General features: G+C 51.5%; 6 protein-coding genes across 6 annotated transcripts; 4 read left to right on the plus strand and 2 right to left on the minus strand.

Moving 5' to 3' along the window:
• Positions 1 to 898: 898 nt before the first annotated feature.
• Positions 899 to 5,888, plus strand: bck1 (putative MAP kinase kinase kinase (Bck1); the record flags this gene model as incomplete). Its single annotated transcript, XM_043288352.1, has 3 exons — positions 899 to 3,824; positions 3,899 to 5,708; positions 5,768 to 5,888. 3 exons carry the CDS (start codon positions 899 to 901, stop codon positions 5,886 to 5,888), a joined length of 4,857 nt encoding a protein of 1,618 aa, XP_043144287.1.
• A 408-nt stretch (positions 5,889 to 6,296) lies between these two features.
• On the minus strand, positions 6,297 to 8,842 carry Aud_003403 (Golgi transport complex subunit COG3; the record flags this gene model as incomplete). The annotated part of the gene is made up of 4 exons (XM_043288353.1): positions 6,297 to 7,079; positions 7,141 to 8,166; positions 8,220 to 8,559; positions 8,634 to 8,842. 4 exons carry the CDS (start codon positions 8,840 to 8,842, stop codon positions 6,297 to 6,299), a joined length of 2,358 nt encoding a protein of 785 aa, XP_043144288.1.
• A 335-nt stretch (positions 8,843 to 9,177) lies between these two features.
• On the plus strand, positions 9,178 to 10,917 carry Aud_003404 (RCC1 domain-containing protein; the record flags this gene model as incomplete). Its single annotated transcript, XM_043288354.1, has 1 exon — positions 9,178 to 10,917. The coding sequence occupies one exon, from the start codon at positions 9,178 to 9,180 to the stop codon at positions 10,915 to 10,917; it is 1,740 nt and encodes a 579-aa protein (XP_043144289.1).
• Positions 10,918 to 11,183: 266 nt separating this feature from the next.
• nop9 (RNA-binding RNA processing protein NOP9) lies at positions 11,184 to 13,283 on the plus strand (the record flags this gene model as incomplete). The annotated part of the gene is made up of 1 exon (XM_043288355.1): positions 11,184 to 13,283. One exon carries the CDS (start codon positions 11,184 to 11,186, stop codon positions 13,281 to 13,283), a length of 2,100 nt encoding a protein of 699 aa, XP_043144290.1.
• Positions 13,284 to 13,843: 560 nt separating this feature from the next.
• On the plus strand, positions 13,844 to 15,669 carry Aud_003406 (pyridoxal phosphate-dependent decarboxylase family protein; the record flags this gene model as incomplete). The annotated part of the gene is made up of 2 exons (XM_043288356.1): positions 13,844 to 13,888; positions 14,002 to 15,669. 2 exons carry the CDS (start codon positions 13,844 to 13,846, stop codon positions 15,667 to 15,669), a joined length of 1,713 nt encoding a protein of 570 aa, XP_043144291.1.
• A 184-nt stretch (positions 15,670 to 15,853) lies between these two features.
• Aud_003407 (RINT-1 family protein) lies at positions 15,854 to 18,595 on the minus strand (the record flags this gene model as incomplete). Its single annotated transcript, XM_043288357.1, has 5 exons — positions 15,854 to 17,488; positions 17,539 to 17,683; positions 17,739 to 18,044; positions 18,110 to 18,357; positions 18,446 to 18,595. The coding sequence occupies 5 exons, from the start codon at positions 18,593 to 18,595 to the stop codon at positions 15,854 to 15,856; spliced, it is 2,484 nt and encodes an 827-aa protein (XP_043144292.1).
• Between the last annotated feature and the right edge of the window lie 33 nt (positions 18,596 to 18,628).

Raw genomic sequence — 18,628 nt, forward strand, 5'->3', positions numbered from 1 at the left:
GATAGACAAGGCATCCAGCGCATCAATGATCCCCATGAATGAAACCTTGGGCTGGATCTCGATTGAAGGATTCTTATTATTGAACTATGTCGAGTCCTTTCGGTCCGCCTTCATACTCCATAGTCATGTCAGAAAACCTTCTTTAATATCTATCAGTGACTGCCAAGACCTGCTATCTATCTCCTGTCTCAGTGTCATTTTATCGATTGTTCATGGTATGTTTTCCCTCCATTCACCTTCCGCAGCATTTGCTTCCCCTCCCCCTTCCGATTCGAAAGTACGCTGAAAGCTCTACCTGCTGTCGACGAAAGGTTACTGGATACCAATTCTGACCTTTCGGTTGCTCATCATTGGGGTAGCAGATCGATTCAAAATCTACATAGGCTGCACTTCCGTCTACGTCCTTTTATCGTACAATCAAGTCACGCATCTTGAACCCTCTCCGAGTCCGTCCCACGATCACGACAACTTTAAGCGTCGACTGCTTTCTTCGAATTGCATACTGCCCACATATTTCTTCATAAGACAGAGGGGTTCGCGGGGAATGAAATGAGATCTTGACTGTTGTATTGGGTCATGCTTGTTGACTGTCCTGCACCGTCGTTCTCACAAGTCTCCAACAAGCTCAAATGCGAGTGCGATAACGACGATTACGTCTCCGAATAACCTGTCTAGGAACACAATTTAAGCCTGACGTCTGGTTAAGACCAAGGTTTACCCTGCGGAAGGCATGAGATTTCGAGGCTTGGTTTAAGACCGCATACCAGAGGCACAGGGAGACAGTTACACACGAGGGCTCAGCGGCTGCGCAGTCCTCTGCGATCTATCTGTGCATTTCTACACCGCTGGACAAGTGGGTCGGACATACTGGTATAAGCAGACCACAACGCTGCCCATCATGGATGGCCAAAGGCAGCAAGCGTACATACCTGCCCCCCCACCTCCTTCTGCGACACACCCATCTCAGTCCCATATGCATTCGTTACCACCGCCGCCACCTCGACATCTGCCCACGCAACCTCAGGGTGTGATGCCGCCTCCACCTCCGGGACCACCCCCGGGACCACCTCCAGGTCCTGGATATGGTGCGTCGAAGCTCGCAAACTCCCAGTTGCAGCAGCAGAACAATCTCGGATGGCAGCATAATTGGGCGAGGCAAGCGCTATCTCAAGGGTTTCTCCCACCTCCCCCGCCGCCTCCAATGGTACCGACAAACCAAGCTTACGGCCGTCAAACAAGTCTGTCAGTCCCCACTGGCGATGGTCCGATTACATCTGCGACCTATGTCCCAGGCAGTAACACTTTCGGTGCGGGTGTCGGGATCCCTGGGTTCGATGCCCACACGCGGCCTTCGTATGAGGCTTATGGAACCATGTCCGGGAGCGATAGGATAAGAGGACCCGTGCACCATTTATACGAAAACTCCGGTGGAGACGTTTCAGCATACAAGCGCGATGGAACTGTACCACCTACCCCATCAGCCCGTACATTGCCCTCTTCTTTGGCGTTGCATGACACTGCGCAGGACCCCGTTGCTCCTTCCCTTCCTGCTGGCCCTGGTGCGACTGTTCAGAATAATCAGTCTCAGACAGGCATATCGAACGAGCCGACAAAATCTCCTAGCCATCGCCAAAACAATAGTAACACGTTGCTTGGCGGCATGTCACCCAGCGAGGCTGCTTTTCAGTGGCCACTTGATCGAGTGTTGCTATGGCTTGCGAAGAATGGCTTCTCGAAAGATTGGCAAGAAACGTTCAAGACGTTGCAAATTGAGGGAGCTGACTTCCTCGACATAGGTCATGGGGCCAATGGTCGAGGCAACTTTAACAAAATGCACAACGAAGTTTTCCCCCAACTAGCCAAAGAATGCGAAGCTAGCGGGACAGGATGGGATAAGGAGCGTGAGCTTGGGGAAGGAAAGCGCATGCGTCGACTTATACGACAGATTCAAGATGACGGTAGCTTTGACGTCGGGATCGCTGCCCAGAAGCGTCGCGAATCCCAAGCCCCATCTGAAGGGATGCCGGAGGCGTCACCTAAGTTATCTCATGAGCCTCAATCGGCTGGTCCGCATTCAGGGACGATTGAGAATAGTCCCAATCTCAGAGCACCACAGCTCGCTCAGCCCCATAGAAACAGTGTGCAAATGCGATCCGTCACATTGCCCATCCCGACGACCCACGATATTGCTTCATCAGATTTCAGCCAGACGGACGGTATATCGTCTCGATCAGACTTCTCGCGAACAGTATTAGCTGGCCTTGGGGTTGACCATCGTCGACAGAGTCCATCCATGTCCAGCGACAACGGCAATTTGGTAGCCCCTTTTCGATCGTATGAAGATAGCCCGAAAAGTGGCAGTCCGGCGACGCAGCACGCTACCTTGAATCAGGGTCTGTCATCATCGTCAACAGGAGATTTGAATGTCAAATATGAGCACTCCCGTGGTAACAGTTCCGACTCAACGATGGGCCGTCGATACTACGAGTCCCGCAAGGGGCAGGAAACTGTACGCCCTTCCCCGCAAGAGATGTGCAGCCGTCAGTGGACAGGAGAAAGTTCTTCATCATATCCGAAAGAACATAAGGGACTCTTCAATTTTTTAAAAAAGAGGACAAAAGGTGGTGATTCCACTCATCCGTCCCCAGAGGAACAGTATCTGGAGTCTCCTACAAGCCCTGTGAATCTTCGCCAGAATGGCCCCCATCTTCCTTACGCCAAGCCAGGTTTCAACGCCAGCGACATGTCGTTAGGGGAGCGTCCATCATCTGCTTCTATGTCAGACCATGAACGGCTAGCCATGCGAGGGAAACCGGCTCAGAAAGGAAAGAAATGGACCTTTGTGACTCTGGATGGGTGGAATTTCCGTCTAGTGGACATTACTGACATGGACTCTGTGGAGACGCTGCGTGCTGCTATCTGCCATAACCTCGGAATCTCCGACTGGACCGGCGCACAGGTCTTCTTGACCGAGCCGGGACAAAGTGAACATGAGGAACCGCTCAACGATACGATGCTCGCTCTCTGTCGTCGCACCAAATCTGACTCCGTCGGCTCGTTGAAGCTATTTGTACGTGGAACACACTTGCAACCGGTGCCAAACAACGTTTCGAATTTCGCCGGTCTGGGTGTATCGCTTCCGGACAAGCATACGGCGTCTCCTACCCACCATGTACACAGGAAACCACTGGATGATGAAGCCCTCAGTAGGATTTCTCCACATACTCAAACGGGACCTGCCTCTCCGCAGTTAGCAACACGCCAACAACAGCTCAAGACTCCTGCTGCAAAATTTCCGGCCCGCGATGCCTCGCAACATACAGTAGGCATGTCCCCAGTAGACGGAGATCAGCAGGTGGGAATCTCGCCTGAGCCAGACAAGGCAGATTTACTGGCTCGCCACGAGGAGCATAAGCGCGAGGTAGAACGGAAACAAAAGGCGTACCTAAGCTCGAAAGGGCCGCCACAGCCGAGAAACGACACTTACGGGGAAACAGGCTATAGACGTGCAGGCGTCATTGATTTCGATGAGCGCCGTATATCTCCTTACGAAGACAAGAAGGCTGACACTTTGGTTCCTCTCCGCAAACCTCCTTCGGCCCCACAGGAGTCCTATACGTTAACCAGGATTAATTCTCTGAGGAAGAAAGACGGAGACCGTCCGAGGGCTCCGCCAGCTGTGCAGACACATGGTCTCGGGGCAGTATTGGCTAGCATGGGCAGAATGACCAGCGCGATTGGGACACCAGCTCCCTCTGTGCCAACTCCAACAAGCGCGGGCAGTAAACAGGCTAACTTTGGAAGCTTCAATTCTCCGACGCAAGGTAAAACATTGCAATCCATACTCAGTCTTTTTCGTTTCTTGCTTTCTGGTAAAATAACTGACTAGCTCCACCAGGCAACACTAAGAGCACCCCTCAGTCCTCCCCGGAGAAGGAAAGTCTCGACAACCCAGGCATCCCCGCGGAGCAACGTCAGACCAAGAGCACTACTCCTGAAATGTCCAAACCCACGCTACAATCTCGCAAGTCCTATGGTCCTGAGTTCGATTTCGAGGAGACTGAAGTCTCCTTCCAACGCTCGCCCGGGCCACAGGATGATTCTGATGAAGATTCGGACGATGGTCTATTTGCGATACCACTCTCAAATAATAAAGCACCCACAAAAGAGAATGATTCCGGCACTGGGACTTCAGAGTCCCAGAAGAGAACAGAAAAACCGGCGCTAACCGTGAATACTGAGACCAGACTCCGCAAAGGTCTTTCCGTGAGTTTCAGGTCGCCTAGTGCCACACGCGAAAGTTTTGCCGATGCCAACGGTGACTCTGGCAGTCGGGACGGGTCTTCCTTCCTCATGGCCGCCTCGCCTGAAGACGAGAGGCCGCCGCCGCGGAGAGACTCGTTTGCTCGAGGCGATATTTGGGCAAGCAGACCCCCGGTTGAAGGCGTCATCGACAATCTGGACGATTTCTTCCCTGACATCGACCTTGACGCACCTTACCTTGACGGACAAGGGGTATCTCCTCCGTCATCCCCGGCAAACAGAGCCCCGCCTGAGAATGATTTGCACAAGAAGGAAAACCAGACCAGCTCGTCCTACGCCGGAGACATTAATACCAACGCAGGAGATACGTTGGGCTCTAACGAGCCGACTCTCAAGCCACAAGGTGGAGATATAGTAGCTCGTCGTAATATCAACCGGGCAGGGGGGCTTACTCGAGGAAAGTCAATCCGAGAGGTCGCCAAGGGTGCTAACCAAGCTAGCCGAAGTCGCAGCATCCATACTGGAAACCAGAAGTCCGGCGAGATTCTTCGGCGGAAGAGCACAAAAATGTTCGGAGCAAAAATCATGCAGATCAAGCCAAAGCCCGGCAGTCGTCTCAGCCAACTCGACCCGATTCCGCAGAACAATACACCATCTGGGATACCTCAGCGACAGCCTACTTTCCGCATTATCCGCGGTCAGCTGATCGGCAAGGGAACATACGGAAGAGTCTACCTGGGGATCAATGCTGACAATGGTGAAGTCTTGGCCGTAAAACAAGTCGAGATCAACCCAAGACTTGCTGGGCAAGATACGGATCGGGTTAAGGAGATGGTTGCCGCTATGGACCAAGAAATCGACACCATGCAGCACCTTGAACATCCGAACATCGTGCAGTATCTTGGATGTGAGCGCGGCGAATTCTCCATTTCGATCTATCTCGAGTATATTTCTGGTGGTTCCATTGGTAGCTGCCTCCGGAAACATGGTAAATTCGAGGAGAGCGTTGTCAGATCCCTGACTCGTCAAACCTTGAGCGGGCTAGCATACCTTCATGACCAGGGAATATTGCATCGTGACTTGAAGGCGGACAACATCCTCCTCGATCTCGACGGCACCTGCAAGATTTCTGACTTCGGTATATCCAAGAAGACGGACGATATCTACGGGAACGACTCGTCGAACTCAATGCAAGGGTCCGTTTTCTGGATGGCGCCTGAGGTCATACAATCACAGGGGCAGGGCTACAGCGCCAAGGTCGATATCTGGTCTCTAGGTTGTGTGGTACTAGAGATGTTTGCTGGCCGCCGGCCATGGAGCAAAGAAGAGGCGATCGGTGCCATTTTCAAGCTTGGAAGCTTGAGTCAAGCACCTCCAATCCCAGACGACGTTTCCATGGCTATCAGTCCTGCAGCCCTGGCTTTTATGTATGACTGTTTCACTGTGTAAGTTGCCCCACACGTCCCCCTCCGGGTTGCTTCATTTGTACTCACAGAGAACGCAGGGATTCGTCCGAACGTCCAACTGCGCAGACACTGTTGACACGTCACCCGTTCTGCGAGGAAGATCCAAACTACAATTTCCTCGACACCGAACTCTATGCCAAGATTCGCCATGTGCTCTAAACCCCGCCTACAATCGTCGCTATTTCCTACCTCTTCCAGCAACGCGCATGTATATATTTGTCGGTTTTTCAGCGATGCTTGTCTTTCCTGCTGCATCATACCCCTCGTCTGAGTTCAATTGGCACGGTCGCTGCGTGTTGTATATGACATGATTAGTATGGATTTGCGCAAAAAACATTTCGATCTCTTCGGCGACTACTGCCAGTATCAATAAAAAATATATCATCTAATTGACCTCGCTCTCGCTCTACCTTTGTAATTGTTATGAAAACCTTACTAGTCAGTCGGAAGGGCCGAATGTTTGGCTTGGATTATGTACGCAAACCCTGCTATAATATACATTGTTATTCAAGGGGCCTTTACAGCGTGATCGTGATTGATAGGAACAACAGCCAGGATTATCTTTGTCTAGCTTCCCGGACTCCCGCTCCGGCTCAGATTCCCACTAGGGAATCCTTCGTCATCTTGCTCAGGGATGCCGACTCGGAAAATACTTTCACACCATTCTGCGAAGGTCTCCACGTCCCACACGGCATCCTCGCGGCCTTTACCCTTCTTGGAGACGGAATGTCCCTTGCTCCGTTCAGACGATGTATATCTGTCAAAAAAGTCCTCGTAAATCTGGATGACGCGGTCCTGTACCGCACCAACAAGAGTCTCTTTCATCCGGGGATCGTCAAGATAGTCACTGAGTATTTTCCGTAAGTTGGGGACTTCCTTCTCAATATTCTGGCATGTCGGAAATATCAGTTCTCCTTGCTGTAAATTCCGCCTATCGATGAATTTTGCGGGTAAGGAGGCCGTCATCTTCGTTGCGAACTCGTTAATGAAGTCGTTGATCACGGTTCGGAGCCGCCCGTCGAGCTCCACCTTTGCATCGAGCATATTCTCTACGACGCGTGGGAGGAGGCCATGGCCGACGAGGCGCATGAGGTTGCGGGGGTTGAAGAGGCCGCCTCTTTCCCGGAGCTCCCAGAAGGTGTTGGTGATGCCGGAGAAATCGAACGATACTTCCGGCGCTACGTACTCGATGTCGAATGCGACGATTTGTTGCTTCAGGATCAGGAGATGGCTCATCAAGAAGAGCTTCCCGTCCGCGGTGGATTTGCTTGAGATTTGAGCGCTTGCTTGGTGCAAAGAGACGGTCGTCTGGTGAACGATCTGATGAGCTAGGTCGTCGAAAACAGTGGACTGTTGAAGAAGTCGGTCAGCTTCAATATGGAATTTGTGGGTTCGCAGAGGGCGTTCATACATTTACGAGACGGTATATTCGGCTGAGAAGCCAGATGGCTTTACGCAATGTTGGATACCAGCCACTGAGAGCAGCCTGAGGCTCAAAATCCCACTTGGAGTCCTGCTCCGAGACGGCGTCGGGGTCATCATCTAATTGCCTCGTTGCCTTTGTCAGATGTACCAAGGTGTCGGCAGGTGCCAGCTTCTTGCCGGAAATCTGATTCTCGGTAACGGTGATCGAGACTCCCTTGTTGCGTGCAGGGTAATCGAGGTCCTCTGGGCGCGGCTTGAACCGTTCAATCTCATCACGCAGAAAGGCTTGTGCGCGGAAAACGAGACGGGTTTGCACATCCTCCAAGGCGGGTTGTATCAGTACGGAGAAGTCGAGTTGATTAGCATCCGTCTGCTCCACATCCTCATCCTGATCAAGTAGAAAGCGGGTCTGTAAGAGGGTGCAGAGTTGACAGAGATTTACGATCTTGTCCTCGTGAATAATGCGAGGCCTCAGATGATCATACAGAGGCTCGCAAACTGTCTCGAGGAAATCATACAAGCCTGCATGGCCGTGAAACCATTCACCCCACAGTTCAAACTCATCCAAACACACACCACGAACGTAGCTAATGCTGGCGCGGGCGAAAGCAACCAAATCCTTTGATGTACTCGGGGCGTGTGCAATATCGTAGAGCTTTTTTCGTACTAAGGGTACGATCAATTTGCCACGAGTAGCTGAAAAGTTCGCGTGAAGTTCATTGAGAAGACTCTGATATTCCGCTTCGGTTCCCTGTTCGGGATCCAACGGTGGCACAGCTCTCTTCTGTATCTCGAGGCCGATTTGTTTCAATTCAGGAGCACCAACACGAAACTTGGCGTACAATAGGGCCGACATAGTCGCTTCGTTCTGCTGTTGGTCTGCAATCTTTTTCGAAACACTGGAATATATATCTCGAAGTGCGGAAACAAAATGTCCTCGGATCAAGGTGAGAGCTCGCGTCATAAGCAGCCTGTATCTGGATCGATACACGCTAGCTTCCTTTTGCTCCGGCTGGGAATGCGTCAGTCGACTCGCCGACTTCAGAATACGACGGCAATACTCACATGCGTCTCCATGTAGTCCAGACACTCGTCCAGCCGCCTGAGCATATCTGAGAAGTCTTGGCCACGAACGGTATTTCCAGCGCCAGGGGCGTTGAGCCGCCTTGAAGCAGGGTCCAGGAACTCATAGTATTGGAGGTTCTCTTGTATTTTCTCCGCTAGCTCTGTGTCACGCTTTTGGGCAGATAAAAGCCCCTCGCATTGCTTCCGGAAATTTGATGTTTGAGCTTCCACGGCCTTGAAGGATTCGGAGAGGCTACGAAGGGTGTCGAGCGCAGACGATGTATCAGACAGAAGTGAATCCAGGTGAGACTTTGACATTTGGAGCTCCTGAAGACAAGATCTAACCACGCGAATGGGTCAGCATGGAAAACAACCAGCGCATCGTGAGCAAGAAGGGATTGTTCATCAGCGTACAGGTACTCGTCATAGCTGCTCTCGAGGAGGCCATTTTCAACCTCGCTATACCACTGTACAAAATCGAGCTCATTCTTGACATCTGTTATAGACTCAATACCTTCCGGCAGCACTTCCGCTACCTCTGCCGTCTGAACTTTGAATTCTTTTGGCGGACCTGAAGGTGCAGTCTGCCGGCGAGTTCGCCGTCCCGCAGTAGGCTGAGGCATCGTGGGGTTCAGCTTCGAGCCCACGATAAAGTCGCGGAGGCTTCGATATTGGCGCCTCTAGTATAGTTTCAATCGGCCTGTAAGTAATCCATAAGTGAGGAGATTCAAAGACACCATGAAACTCAACCGTGGTGATCGCAATCGGAGATGGACCATCCTCCGTGGCCCATTCGATGCTATTCTGCCGCGTCATACCGCCCATGGTCTAGATCATTGACGCAACTGAGCTTCTGAAGTCACTTTTCACTTCTGCCCGGTGCGAAACGACAAGCTCATCAAAGAAGTTTCTGTAGCTCGTTATGCTGAGGTTTAGGTGATGCATATTTGAGAACATCATGTCGATGAACCGGGTGCGACAGCCAGTGACGAACCTCGTCACACTTTCATACCGTCTCCCGCGAACAGGCCGGTCGGCCATCAGATCATGGCGAAGACAGTATGCTAATGGTAACGGCAGAGCACCAGAATCATCTGCTCCTTCGTCAAATTGGCTTCGTACTTCACTTGGTCTAGGTGGAACAGCTGCCGCTGCGTTCTTAGTCTATACCTTTGCGACCCGAGGCGATCAACTTGGGAGCGATATTGAAGCGAAGAACGTTACGCCAAAGATTGCTGGGGACCTGGATTCACAGTATGTGCAAGAAAAAAGAAGTTTGAAGAGCCCCGGAGTCTACCTATGGGGAAACAATGCTTATCGTGTTGTGGATCCTGACTCCAAAGAAACTGTGATTAAGTCTCCTCGGCAGTTAGCCTACTTTGAGGGTCAAGTGCTCCGAGATCTCAAAATTGCAGAGAAGTCCGGTGCTGCCATTACTGAGAATGGTGATCTGGTGCAATGGGGCAAAGGGTACTCGGAAACCGACTTCAAACCAACAAAGACCTTGACTGGCAAGGACTTGAGGTCTTTGTGCATGTCGAGTGATCGCATACTTGCATTGGCTTCAAACGGAGATGTATACTCACTCCCGATTGCTAAGAATGACCAGGAAAGCGGTCGGAAACCCAAAGAAGGCTCTTGGTTCCCATTCAGCTCTGGAAGAGCTGGTGTGAGCTATCGGCTGCTTGAACCTACATTGAGGCTAGGCGAAAAAATCACCGCCATCAGTGGTGGGCTACAGCATGCGCTTCTCCTCACGAACTCTGGTCGAGTCTTCTCCGTCGCTTCTTCCACTGAGAGCTATCCCTCCTTTGGACAACTTGGTGTGCCTGGGTTGACTTGGTCGACTCGACCTCAAGGGCCCGTGGATACCTGCCATGAGGTGAAGACCCTCGGCAACTCTAAGGTTACTGAAATTGCTACCGGAGATTACCATTCTTTGGCGCTTACCAAGGACGGAAACGTTTACGCCTTTGGCGACAATTCTTTTGGGCAGCTGGGGTCTGAATTTGACCCCGCCCAGCCATTTAACGATACCCCTACCCTAGTACCGGTGAAGCTTTTCTACCCAGGCAACATCTGGCTTCCGAAGGTGACTGCGATTGCAGCTGGGGGCGCCAACAGTTTCTTCACCGTGGATGCTCAACGGACACTTGGCCCTGGCGAAGATCGTTCTACGGTACGTGACCTGGGTCGCATTACGGCTGACACGTGGACTTGCGGCCGGGGCATCTGGGGTGCTCTCGGAAACGGAAAATGGACGCACCTACAAGACGCACCTACGAAGGTGAAGGCATTCAGTGGCCTGTTCGAGTACGACGAACGAACAAAGACTCTCTCGCCCATCCGCCTACGCAATATCTCTGTCGGTACAACACACGCGTCGGCCATCATGGACAACAAAGCTCACATTGAAACTTCGGCCACGACGTCTCTGGAGAAGTCCAGCGACTGGGGCCACGACGCGCTGTTCTGGGGAGGAAATGAACACTTTCAGCTCGGCACCGGCAAGAGGAGTAATTTATCCAAGCCGTCGCATATTAACGCGCCTCCAGATTTTGAATCGAAGAGTGCAAAGCACGAGGCTCGACTCCAAATCATGCCTCGTCACCGGGCCAAGGTGGGCAACCGCACTGTGAGCATGGAGCAGCGGATTGAGTGTGGAAGGCACATCTCTGCGATTTACTCTGCTGTATAATACTTTGTCATGATCTGACATATCTCTTCTCCAACGACTGTATTACAAGTTCATGTTCGTTAGCGACCATCAAAAGTATTGTAATTGTTTTCTGTTGACTTCGATACGTCACTCGAGGATGCAAACCAAACAAACAATTCCACGATACGGCTGGAGACGCTCGGACCAACACCTTATCGTAAAATTTCCTGAGCGGAAAAGTAGTCAAACCAAAGCGAATTATTCCGCATACTGTTCGAAAAAAGGGTTGATTCATTGTGTCCATTATGCCACGTGAAAAGCAGAAAAGAGGTCGTCGCGCGGAGGACAAGACCAAAAAAGACGCTGCCAAACGAAAGCGCGATGAAGGCCCTGAAGAATCCGCGGTCAAGAGGTTGAAGCCCTCCGCCGAGACAGATACCTTGAACAACGAGATCACTTCAGGAGAGGATTATATTCCCCTGGAGGAAGGGGATGGAGGAAATGATGTTTCCATGAACGATGCGCCCGCGAACGATATGCCTTTCTACGGTCTCCTGGACAGCGAAGAGCAGGAATACTTTTCGAAAGCCAACGAGGTATTGGAGCTGAACCAGTTCCAGGATGCGGAAGAGCGAAGTCTTTTCGTCGACAGTGTCTACAGGGAAGCGGATGGGAAAGAATTGAAGGTGGCTTGCAGTCAGTCTTGCTCGCGGCTTATGGAGAGATTGATTTCGCTCTCGAACATGCGCCAAATTCGGAGACTCTTCAGCAAGTTCATTGGCCATTTCTTGCATCTTGTGCAGCATCGGTTTGCGAGCCATTGTTGCGAGACATTGTTCATCAACGCAGCGCCTGGAGTGACAGAAAAGATTTCGAAGTCGAAAGGCCGTAGGGCGGAAGTGGACGAGGAGGACGAGCCTGAACCAGAATTGTCGCTGGCGGAAATGTTCATGAAGGTCGTTGAGGAATTAGAGGGGAATTGGGGATATCTGTTGACGGAACGGTTTGCGTCGCATACGATCAGAGTCTTGTTACTGGTTCTCGCCGGGGAGCCAGTCGACCTGTCATCCACGGATTCGGTTGTCGCCAGCCGGAAGAAGGAAAGGTTGGGAATCGTGAACACGGACGCATCTGAGGAAAAGGCCGTTGCGGAGAGGCGTAAAGTACCAGAGGTTTTCGAGGCTACGCTGAAGAAGGTTATGAGTGACATGGTTTCCGGGCTGGACAACACCTACTTGAGAGCCCTGGCAACCCACCCTGTAGGGAATCCCGTCTTACAGGTGCTGGTATTCCTTGAACTGTCGCACTTTGGCAAGGCGAGCGCTAAGGATCCCAATTCAATCATCAGGAGGCTCATTCCGGATGATGATTTCGCGGAGAATGCTGAGAGCTCAACATTCGTCAGAGGCCTACTCTATGATCCCGTCGGTTCTCGTTTGCTCGAGACTATCATCAAGTCCATGCCGGGAAAGCTCTTCAAGGGACTCTACAAGAACATTATTCGCGACCGCATTGGCTCTCTTGCACGCAATACAACCGCTGGATATGTGGTTCTCAGGACACTGGAGAGACTAGGAAAGGATGATCTCCAAGATGCTACAGAGTTGATCATTCCTGAAATCCCTGGACTCATTGAACGATCTCGCCTGATTGTCCCTAAAGTGTTGATCGAGCGATGCCTCGTTCGCGGGGTTGACACCAAGTCGCTTTCGGATGCCTTGGAATCCGCTTACGACAAAGATCCGGCACGAAGATTGGAACAAATGCTTAAGCTTGACCCCGCGGCATGTGCGGAAGACTCAGAGGAGAAGCAGAAGCAGATGGGCAACAATCAGACAGCCGCCGCAGAGAAATTACATGGCTCCCTACTAGCTCAGACGATGCTTACAGCTTCCGGGCCCGTGAGCGGGCTCATTTATTCGAGCCTGCTAGCGCAGTCTTCAGAATCACTTCTCAGATTAGCCAAGGATCCCGCAGCCTCCCGTGTTCTTCAGCAGGCCCTGACTGCTCCAACTTCAACACCTCAGTTCCGGCGCCAGTTTACTACGCGCTTCTCGGGTCATTTGGTAGAACTCGCGCTTGATAGCTGTGGATCACACGTTGTGGACGCGTTATGGCCGGCAACGAAAGACCTGTTCTTTGTCAAAGAAAGGATGGCACAGGAACTGCTCAAAGATGAATTGACTCTTCGAGACTCTTTCGTCGGCAGAGCGGTATGGAGGAATTGGTCCATGGACCTCTACAAGAGACGGCGAGGAGAGTGGGCTTCGAAGGCGAAAGGCCTGGACAGTATTAAAAACGGCCAGGGCGAGCGACCTAAGTCTCGCATTGAATTAGCCCGGGCTAAATTCGCAGCAAAGGCAGCGGAAGAAAGTCCTAAGGCGCCGGTAGCTGCAAAGACATGATTTGTAACAATGAAGAGGGTTGTGATTGGTTCTTGCAGTGATAGTAACACAGCATGATTTGACAGGTTTCTTTGTCCATGTGTATATCATGTCTTCAGCGATTCCTTTTTGATAATAAAAGCATTTTCTCCACATTCATACCCTGCACAGACCCTCGTGTGGAAGGACTAATTATCCAAGAGCCTTTTTCAGTGCTGCCCCTCCAACGTCTGCGGGGTTACGCCATGGAAGATTTTCTCTTCCCCTCATCCATCAAAAGTGTATATCTCTCTACAAAGGAGTAGACAGTCCTCGCTAGCAATAATCTCAAACAATCTCATTCAACGGACGAAGATAAGCCCCGATTTATGATGTCAGACAATTGGGCTCTGTCGCCATCGCAGCGGATCCGCCAGCCATTCCGGAAATGGCGGGATGGCTTCAACTTTATGCTGCGTGATTTTGACTGTACCTTTATTATACACCATTGTTCATGAAATTGTGATTGCTTCTTGTATTTTTCTTCTTTTATGTGCTTTTCTCAAATTTACTTGTTTGGAATATCATAAATCGCCGTATAGATGTCTGTGTCCCCGCTATCGAGTCGTGCTGAGGAAGTGCGAAAAGTGAGTTACTCCATTCCTCCAGCGCATTCAACGGTCTGATAGGCGATCCGGCATCAATTCTCTTTGCTTGCTGCGTTGAGCTTCCCTTTGTTCTCTTGCTAATTTGACACTAGCTTCTGACCGCAGTCCAAGATCTCCTCATCCCGTTCATCCAGTCCGCCGACGAAAATCCTCTTGGCCTTGCTCTCCAGCAAAATGGGGTCAATGGAACGAATGGAACAAATGGTGCGGATGGACACTTGGAAATGCCGCGGACAGCTTTAGTCGACTACAAAAAACCGGAAGAGCTTTGGGATATTCTGCAATTATCTCTACCGGAAAAGGGTGCCAGACAAGATGGCTTGATTGAGGTTCTCCGCAAAGTGTTGAAGTATTCCGTGAATACATGGCATCAAGGATTTCTCGACAAACTATATGCCTCAACAAATGCTCCAGGTGTGGCGTCCGAGCTGATTTTGGCTGCTCTCAACACGAACGTTCATGTCTACCAAGTCTCGCCGGCTTTGACTATTATCGAAAAGTATACGGGGGAAAAGTTAGCTTCGCTATTTGGTCTCAACGGGCCACGAGCAGGTGGGATTTCTGTACAAGGTGGCTCAGCATCCAATACCACCTCCATTGTCATTGCGCGCAACAACCTATACCCCGATACGAAGAAAAATGGCAACGGGGACTACAAGTTTGTGCTCTTCACCAGCGACCACGGCCATTACAGCATCGAGAAGGCGGCACAAATGCTGGGCTTGGGAAGCAGCTCCGTCTGGGCAGTGCCCGTGGACAAGCAAGGCCGCATGATCCCAGAGGAACTCGAGAAGCTTGTTCGGAAAGCCCTCCAGGAGAAAAGGACACCGTTCTATGTCAATGCAACTGCTGGAACGACAGTAATGGGCTCCTTCGACCCCTTTAACGAGATCGCCGCCATCTGCCAGAAATACAACCTCTGGTTCCACGTTGACGGCTCATGGGGCGGCTCGTTCGTTTTCTCAAAGCGCCAGAAGCACAAACTTGCTGGCGCCGACAAAGCAAATAGCATCGCCATTAACCCTCACAAAATGCTCGGTGTCCCCGTGACTTGTTCTTTCCTCCTAGCCGCAGACATCCGCCAATTCCACAGGGCAAATACTCTCCCAGCCGGTTACCTGTTCCACAACGACGACACGGAACCGCGACCCAACGGCGATCTTAGCACAGCGGAAAACGAGCTTTCCGTCGATTCTCCGGAGGTCTGGGACCTGGCGGATCTCACGCTCCAATGTGGACGACGGGCAGACTCCCTCAAGCTCTTTTTGGGCTGGACATACTACGGCACGGAGGGATACGAGCAGCAGATTGACACAGCCTGCGACTTTGCCGCACACCTCGCGAATCTCGTCTCCGAGAACCCTAACTTTATCCTCATTAGCGAGAACCCTCCCCCTTGTCTCCAGGTTTGCTTCTACTACGCGCCGGGCGGACAGCTCGTACACCCGCGCGGCGTTGTATCGAACGAGGCCGAGCGCGCAAAGGCAAACAGCAAGGTCACGGAGGAGGTGACCCATGCTCTGGTGAACAAGGGGTTCATGGTTGACTTTGCACCTCCTAGTGGGGATGAGAACGCTGCCGGGGATGGAAAGTTCTTCCGCTGTGTCGTCAATGTCCAGACGACTCGCGAGACTGTTGAAGCTCTTGTGCGTGCTATTGAGGAGGTGGGCCCGGCCATCGTCGAGAGACTCAAGGCCGAGCCTGCTTCGCTTCCTAAACGGAGGCCCGGAGAACGAGGCCACGGACCTGTGGTTCACTAAGCTTATTCGCGATCATGATTCTGTTATAGTGTACGACTACTGCATATGTACAAATAAAAAAAAAGGTATAGATCCGCCGGAGAAGGCTAGTATATAGAATTGAATGATACTCCATTCATGAACCACCCAAGGATGATCTCGAGCAACTGCATGAGTTTTGTTTACTATGTAGTGCCTGCTTATGCTAAGAACCAATTTCGACTCGTCGCTCAAGTACAGCTCTTGCCTCAGCTTCTGTAAGGGTCTCGATATTCAACTCAGCGAGAACGCCTCGAGCACTCTCGTTATCCCGGAATAGCCTCTTCTCCGCCTCCCAAAGTCCAAGATGGGGTTCTCCCTGCGTATCAGCGTTCTCCTGGGCCGCAGATACGTCGCCAGACTTGGGGGTGGCTACTGTCAGCCCCAGCAGTAGAAGACCATCGTTGAGCTTCGCAAGGACTCTGATCGAGCCTCCTGCCAGGCCGGCCCGTCCCAAAGCGACATCGACAACATTGCAGAGGTGGCCAATATCACTGGCGAATTGCGCTGCTCCCGCAGCGGAAAAGGTATGTCTCATGAGGACGCTACTCCAAAGATTAGTTTGAACGGAGAGAAGTACCTGGCGAATGATCCGACGCAGCGGTGCTATGCCCAGTGCGCGCGATAGGAAAGAGGTGCTAGTGGATAAGGTTCGCATTGCAGGCGCAAGGTCCGCCGACGGCGGTAGCGAGGTTGTCTCGGAAGGTGAGGTAGTAGAAATAGTCGCCCACGCAGACATGCGAACATATGGTTTGAGGGCTGACTGAGTGTTTGAGATCAGGGTCGAGGTGAGAATCGATTCGGAACGCAGCCTGAGGCGACGATAGGCGGATGCTGTTTCGTCGAACAGAGCTCCATCCGAGCTTGTACCTTGGTCGCTGCTATGGTGACCATTTGCGACCACCTGAGAGGTACGAGAAGCAACGTCTGCTACAGACATAGGACCGGCCACATTCCTCCCTGAGTCCTTGTTCTGTCTGACTCGTTCTTGTAGCTCAGACCACAGTTCGACGAAGAACACGTCATTACTCCAGTCTTCCATCTTCTTCTCTAGGTACTCGGAGCTCCCAAAAACCCTGCAGAGACGCTCCAATCCTGCCACACCTTCCAGGCTGGCCTGTCCATCTGCGCTTTGTACCGTGCGGCCAATCGTAGATGTCATTGCAAGGTAAGCTTCAAGTGCGGAACGGAGGCGCTCGTGAAACTGGTCGAAGATTGTAATCTGAATGTCGATAAGGAACCGCAGTTTTTGACCGAGAGATGACAGAGGCCGATACAGTTCAGTAATTGTTTCAAGCAGATCATTTACGCGAATCGCTGCTTTGGTGGGTTTGGTTGCCGAAAGCTCGACTCCTTCGTAGTCAATCTCACCGCTGTCCGTTGCATCAATAATTTCCTTATAGCGGGCCAGTGCAAAGTCCTTTTCAACCAGAAGCCAGCGATCAAACCATCCCTCCTTGGTGAGAACCTCCCACGTCATTCCCTTCCAATTATCCTTAGAGTATGGATCAGGCAGATAATTCCAAGTCTCCCGAATCTCATTGTCAAAGTTCATTAGCTCGTGTACGAGATGGCTGAGCAACTGCGGATGTGCAGAAATGCTAGGAAGCAAATTCAATAATTTCTGCCTCAGCATCGGCATAAGAGCCGTGATAAAGGCATGAGAGGCGTTGTAAAAGTTCCATTCCAGAGCTGAACCGACTTCTTGGGCCTTCTTGTCGAAGACAGGTTGCAGCGAAGAAGCGAAAAACCCGCCAAAAGTGTTGATCAGGTCGACGACGTGACCCAGGAAGTATTCTGGCTGTTTGAAAAAGTCAGTTGGATTTCCGGCACTGGCAACGGCGTCTATACCTTGTCAAGTCTATTTGTTGGCTTGTCTCCGCTGAAGTGGTATTTGAAGCGAAGATCCAGCGGATGTACCATCACTTCCAACGGTAACAAGATCGGCGGTTCGGCATTCTGCTGCTTCACATCGATATCACGTCTCGTGAGTTCCCTATTCAGTAAACTGTCAGAAAACCAAGCAGCGAAAAGAGAAAAGACTTGCGTACGGTGTCTGTAAATCAAGAAGCAATTCGACATTCTCGATCCACTGTGTCCTCAGATCTTCTGGTAGACGGAAGTCCTTCGAAGGCCATCCCATTTGTTCTAGTGTCTTCTGAAGCCTCTTGGAAAAACTCTCCATCATCTGTTTTCTCAGGCCAGATGCCAGCTTTTCTAGGTAGTCCACAAGATGAGGGGCCGCTCCTTCGGCTGCGGGTTGAGCATCCTTCAGCGATTGTACTATGTTTCTCAGGCGCGAATACGGTTCTAGGGCCAGACGAGGTGAAGACTGTATGTTGCTCAAGGCCACCTTGCTGTTTCAGTATCCGGTATCAGTGACACTGCCGGAAGGGGAAGGGCTCTTTAGGTCCGCAAGTACCTCAATTCTTCTGCTTCCCTTAGGAGGGTCACATAACCCTTTGAGATCTCCAGTCGTCGGAGCTTGTCTATGCTCACTTCAAAGCGCTTTGCTGCCTCATCGCTGGCGTCGGAACCTGTTATGGCTTTCAACCGCTTATCGATATCCTCTTGCTCCTCCTTGAAGGCTTCGGCTCGCTTCCGTGTGGCTTCGGCATGGTCGTTGGAGGCTTTGGATGCACTGAGCAGTGCTTGTTGGGCTTCTGCTAGCTGAGGTATCGTGTCAGCAGTGGTTAAAAAAAGAAAGACAAGCCAATCGCTTAGGAAGATGTAATTCTCGATCCCGAGGGTGCTCTACCTGTTTCCGTTGAAGTTCATGCTGAGCGCGGAGCGTGGCTAACAACGAATCAAGGCTCTCAAAGTCGGCAGATATTTGAATCTTGTCGTTCAAGTAATCCTCAACCCTCGTCCTTTCATGCGACGACAGCGAAAAGGAAGGGCTTGCCATGGTTGGCAGTCGTTTTGCAGTTCCGGGGTGGGG

This window comes from Aspergillus udagawae, assembly GCF_001078395.1.
Source record: "Aspergillus udagawae IFM 46973 DNA, scaffold_2, whole genome shotgun sequence".
In the NCBI taxonomy this organism is placed as follows: domain Eukaryota; kingdom Fungi; phylum Ascomycota; class Eurotiomycetes; order Eurotiales; family Aspergillaceae; genus Aspergillus; species Aspergillus udagawae.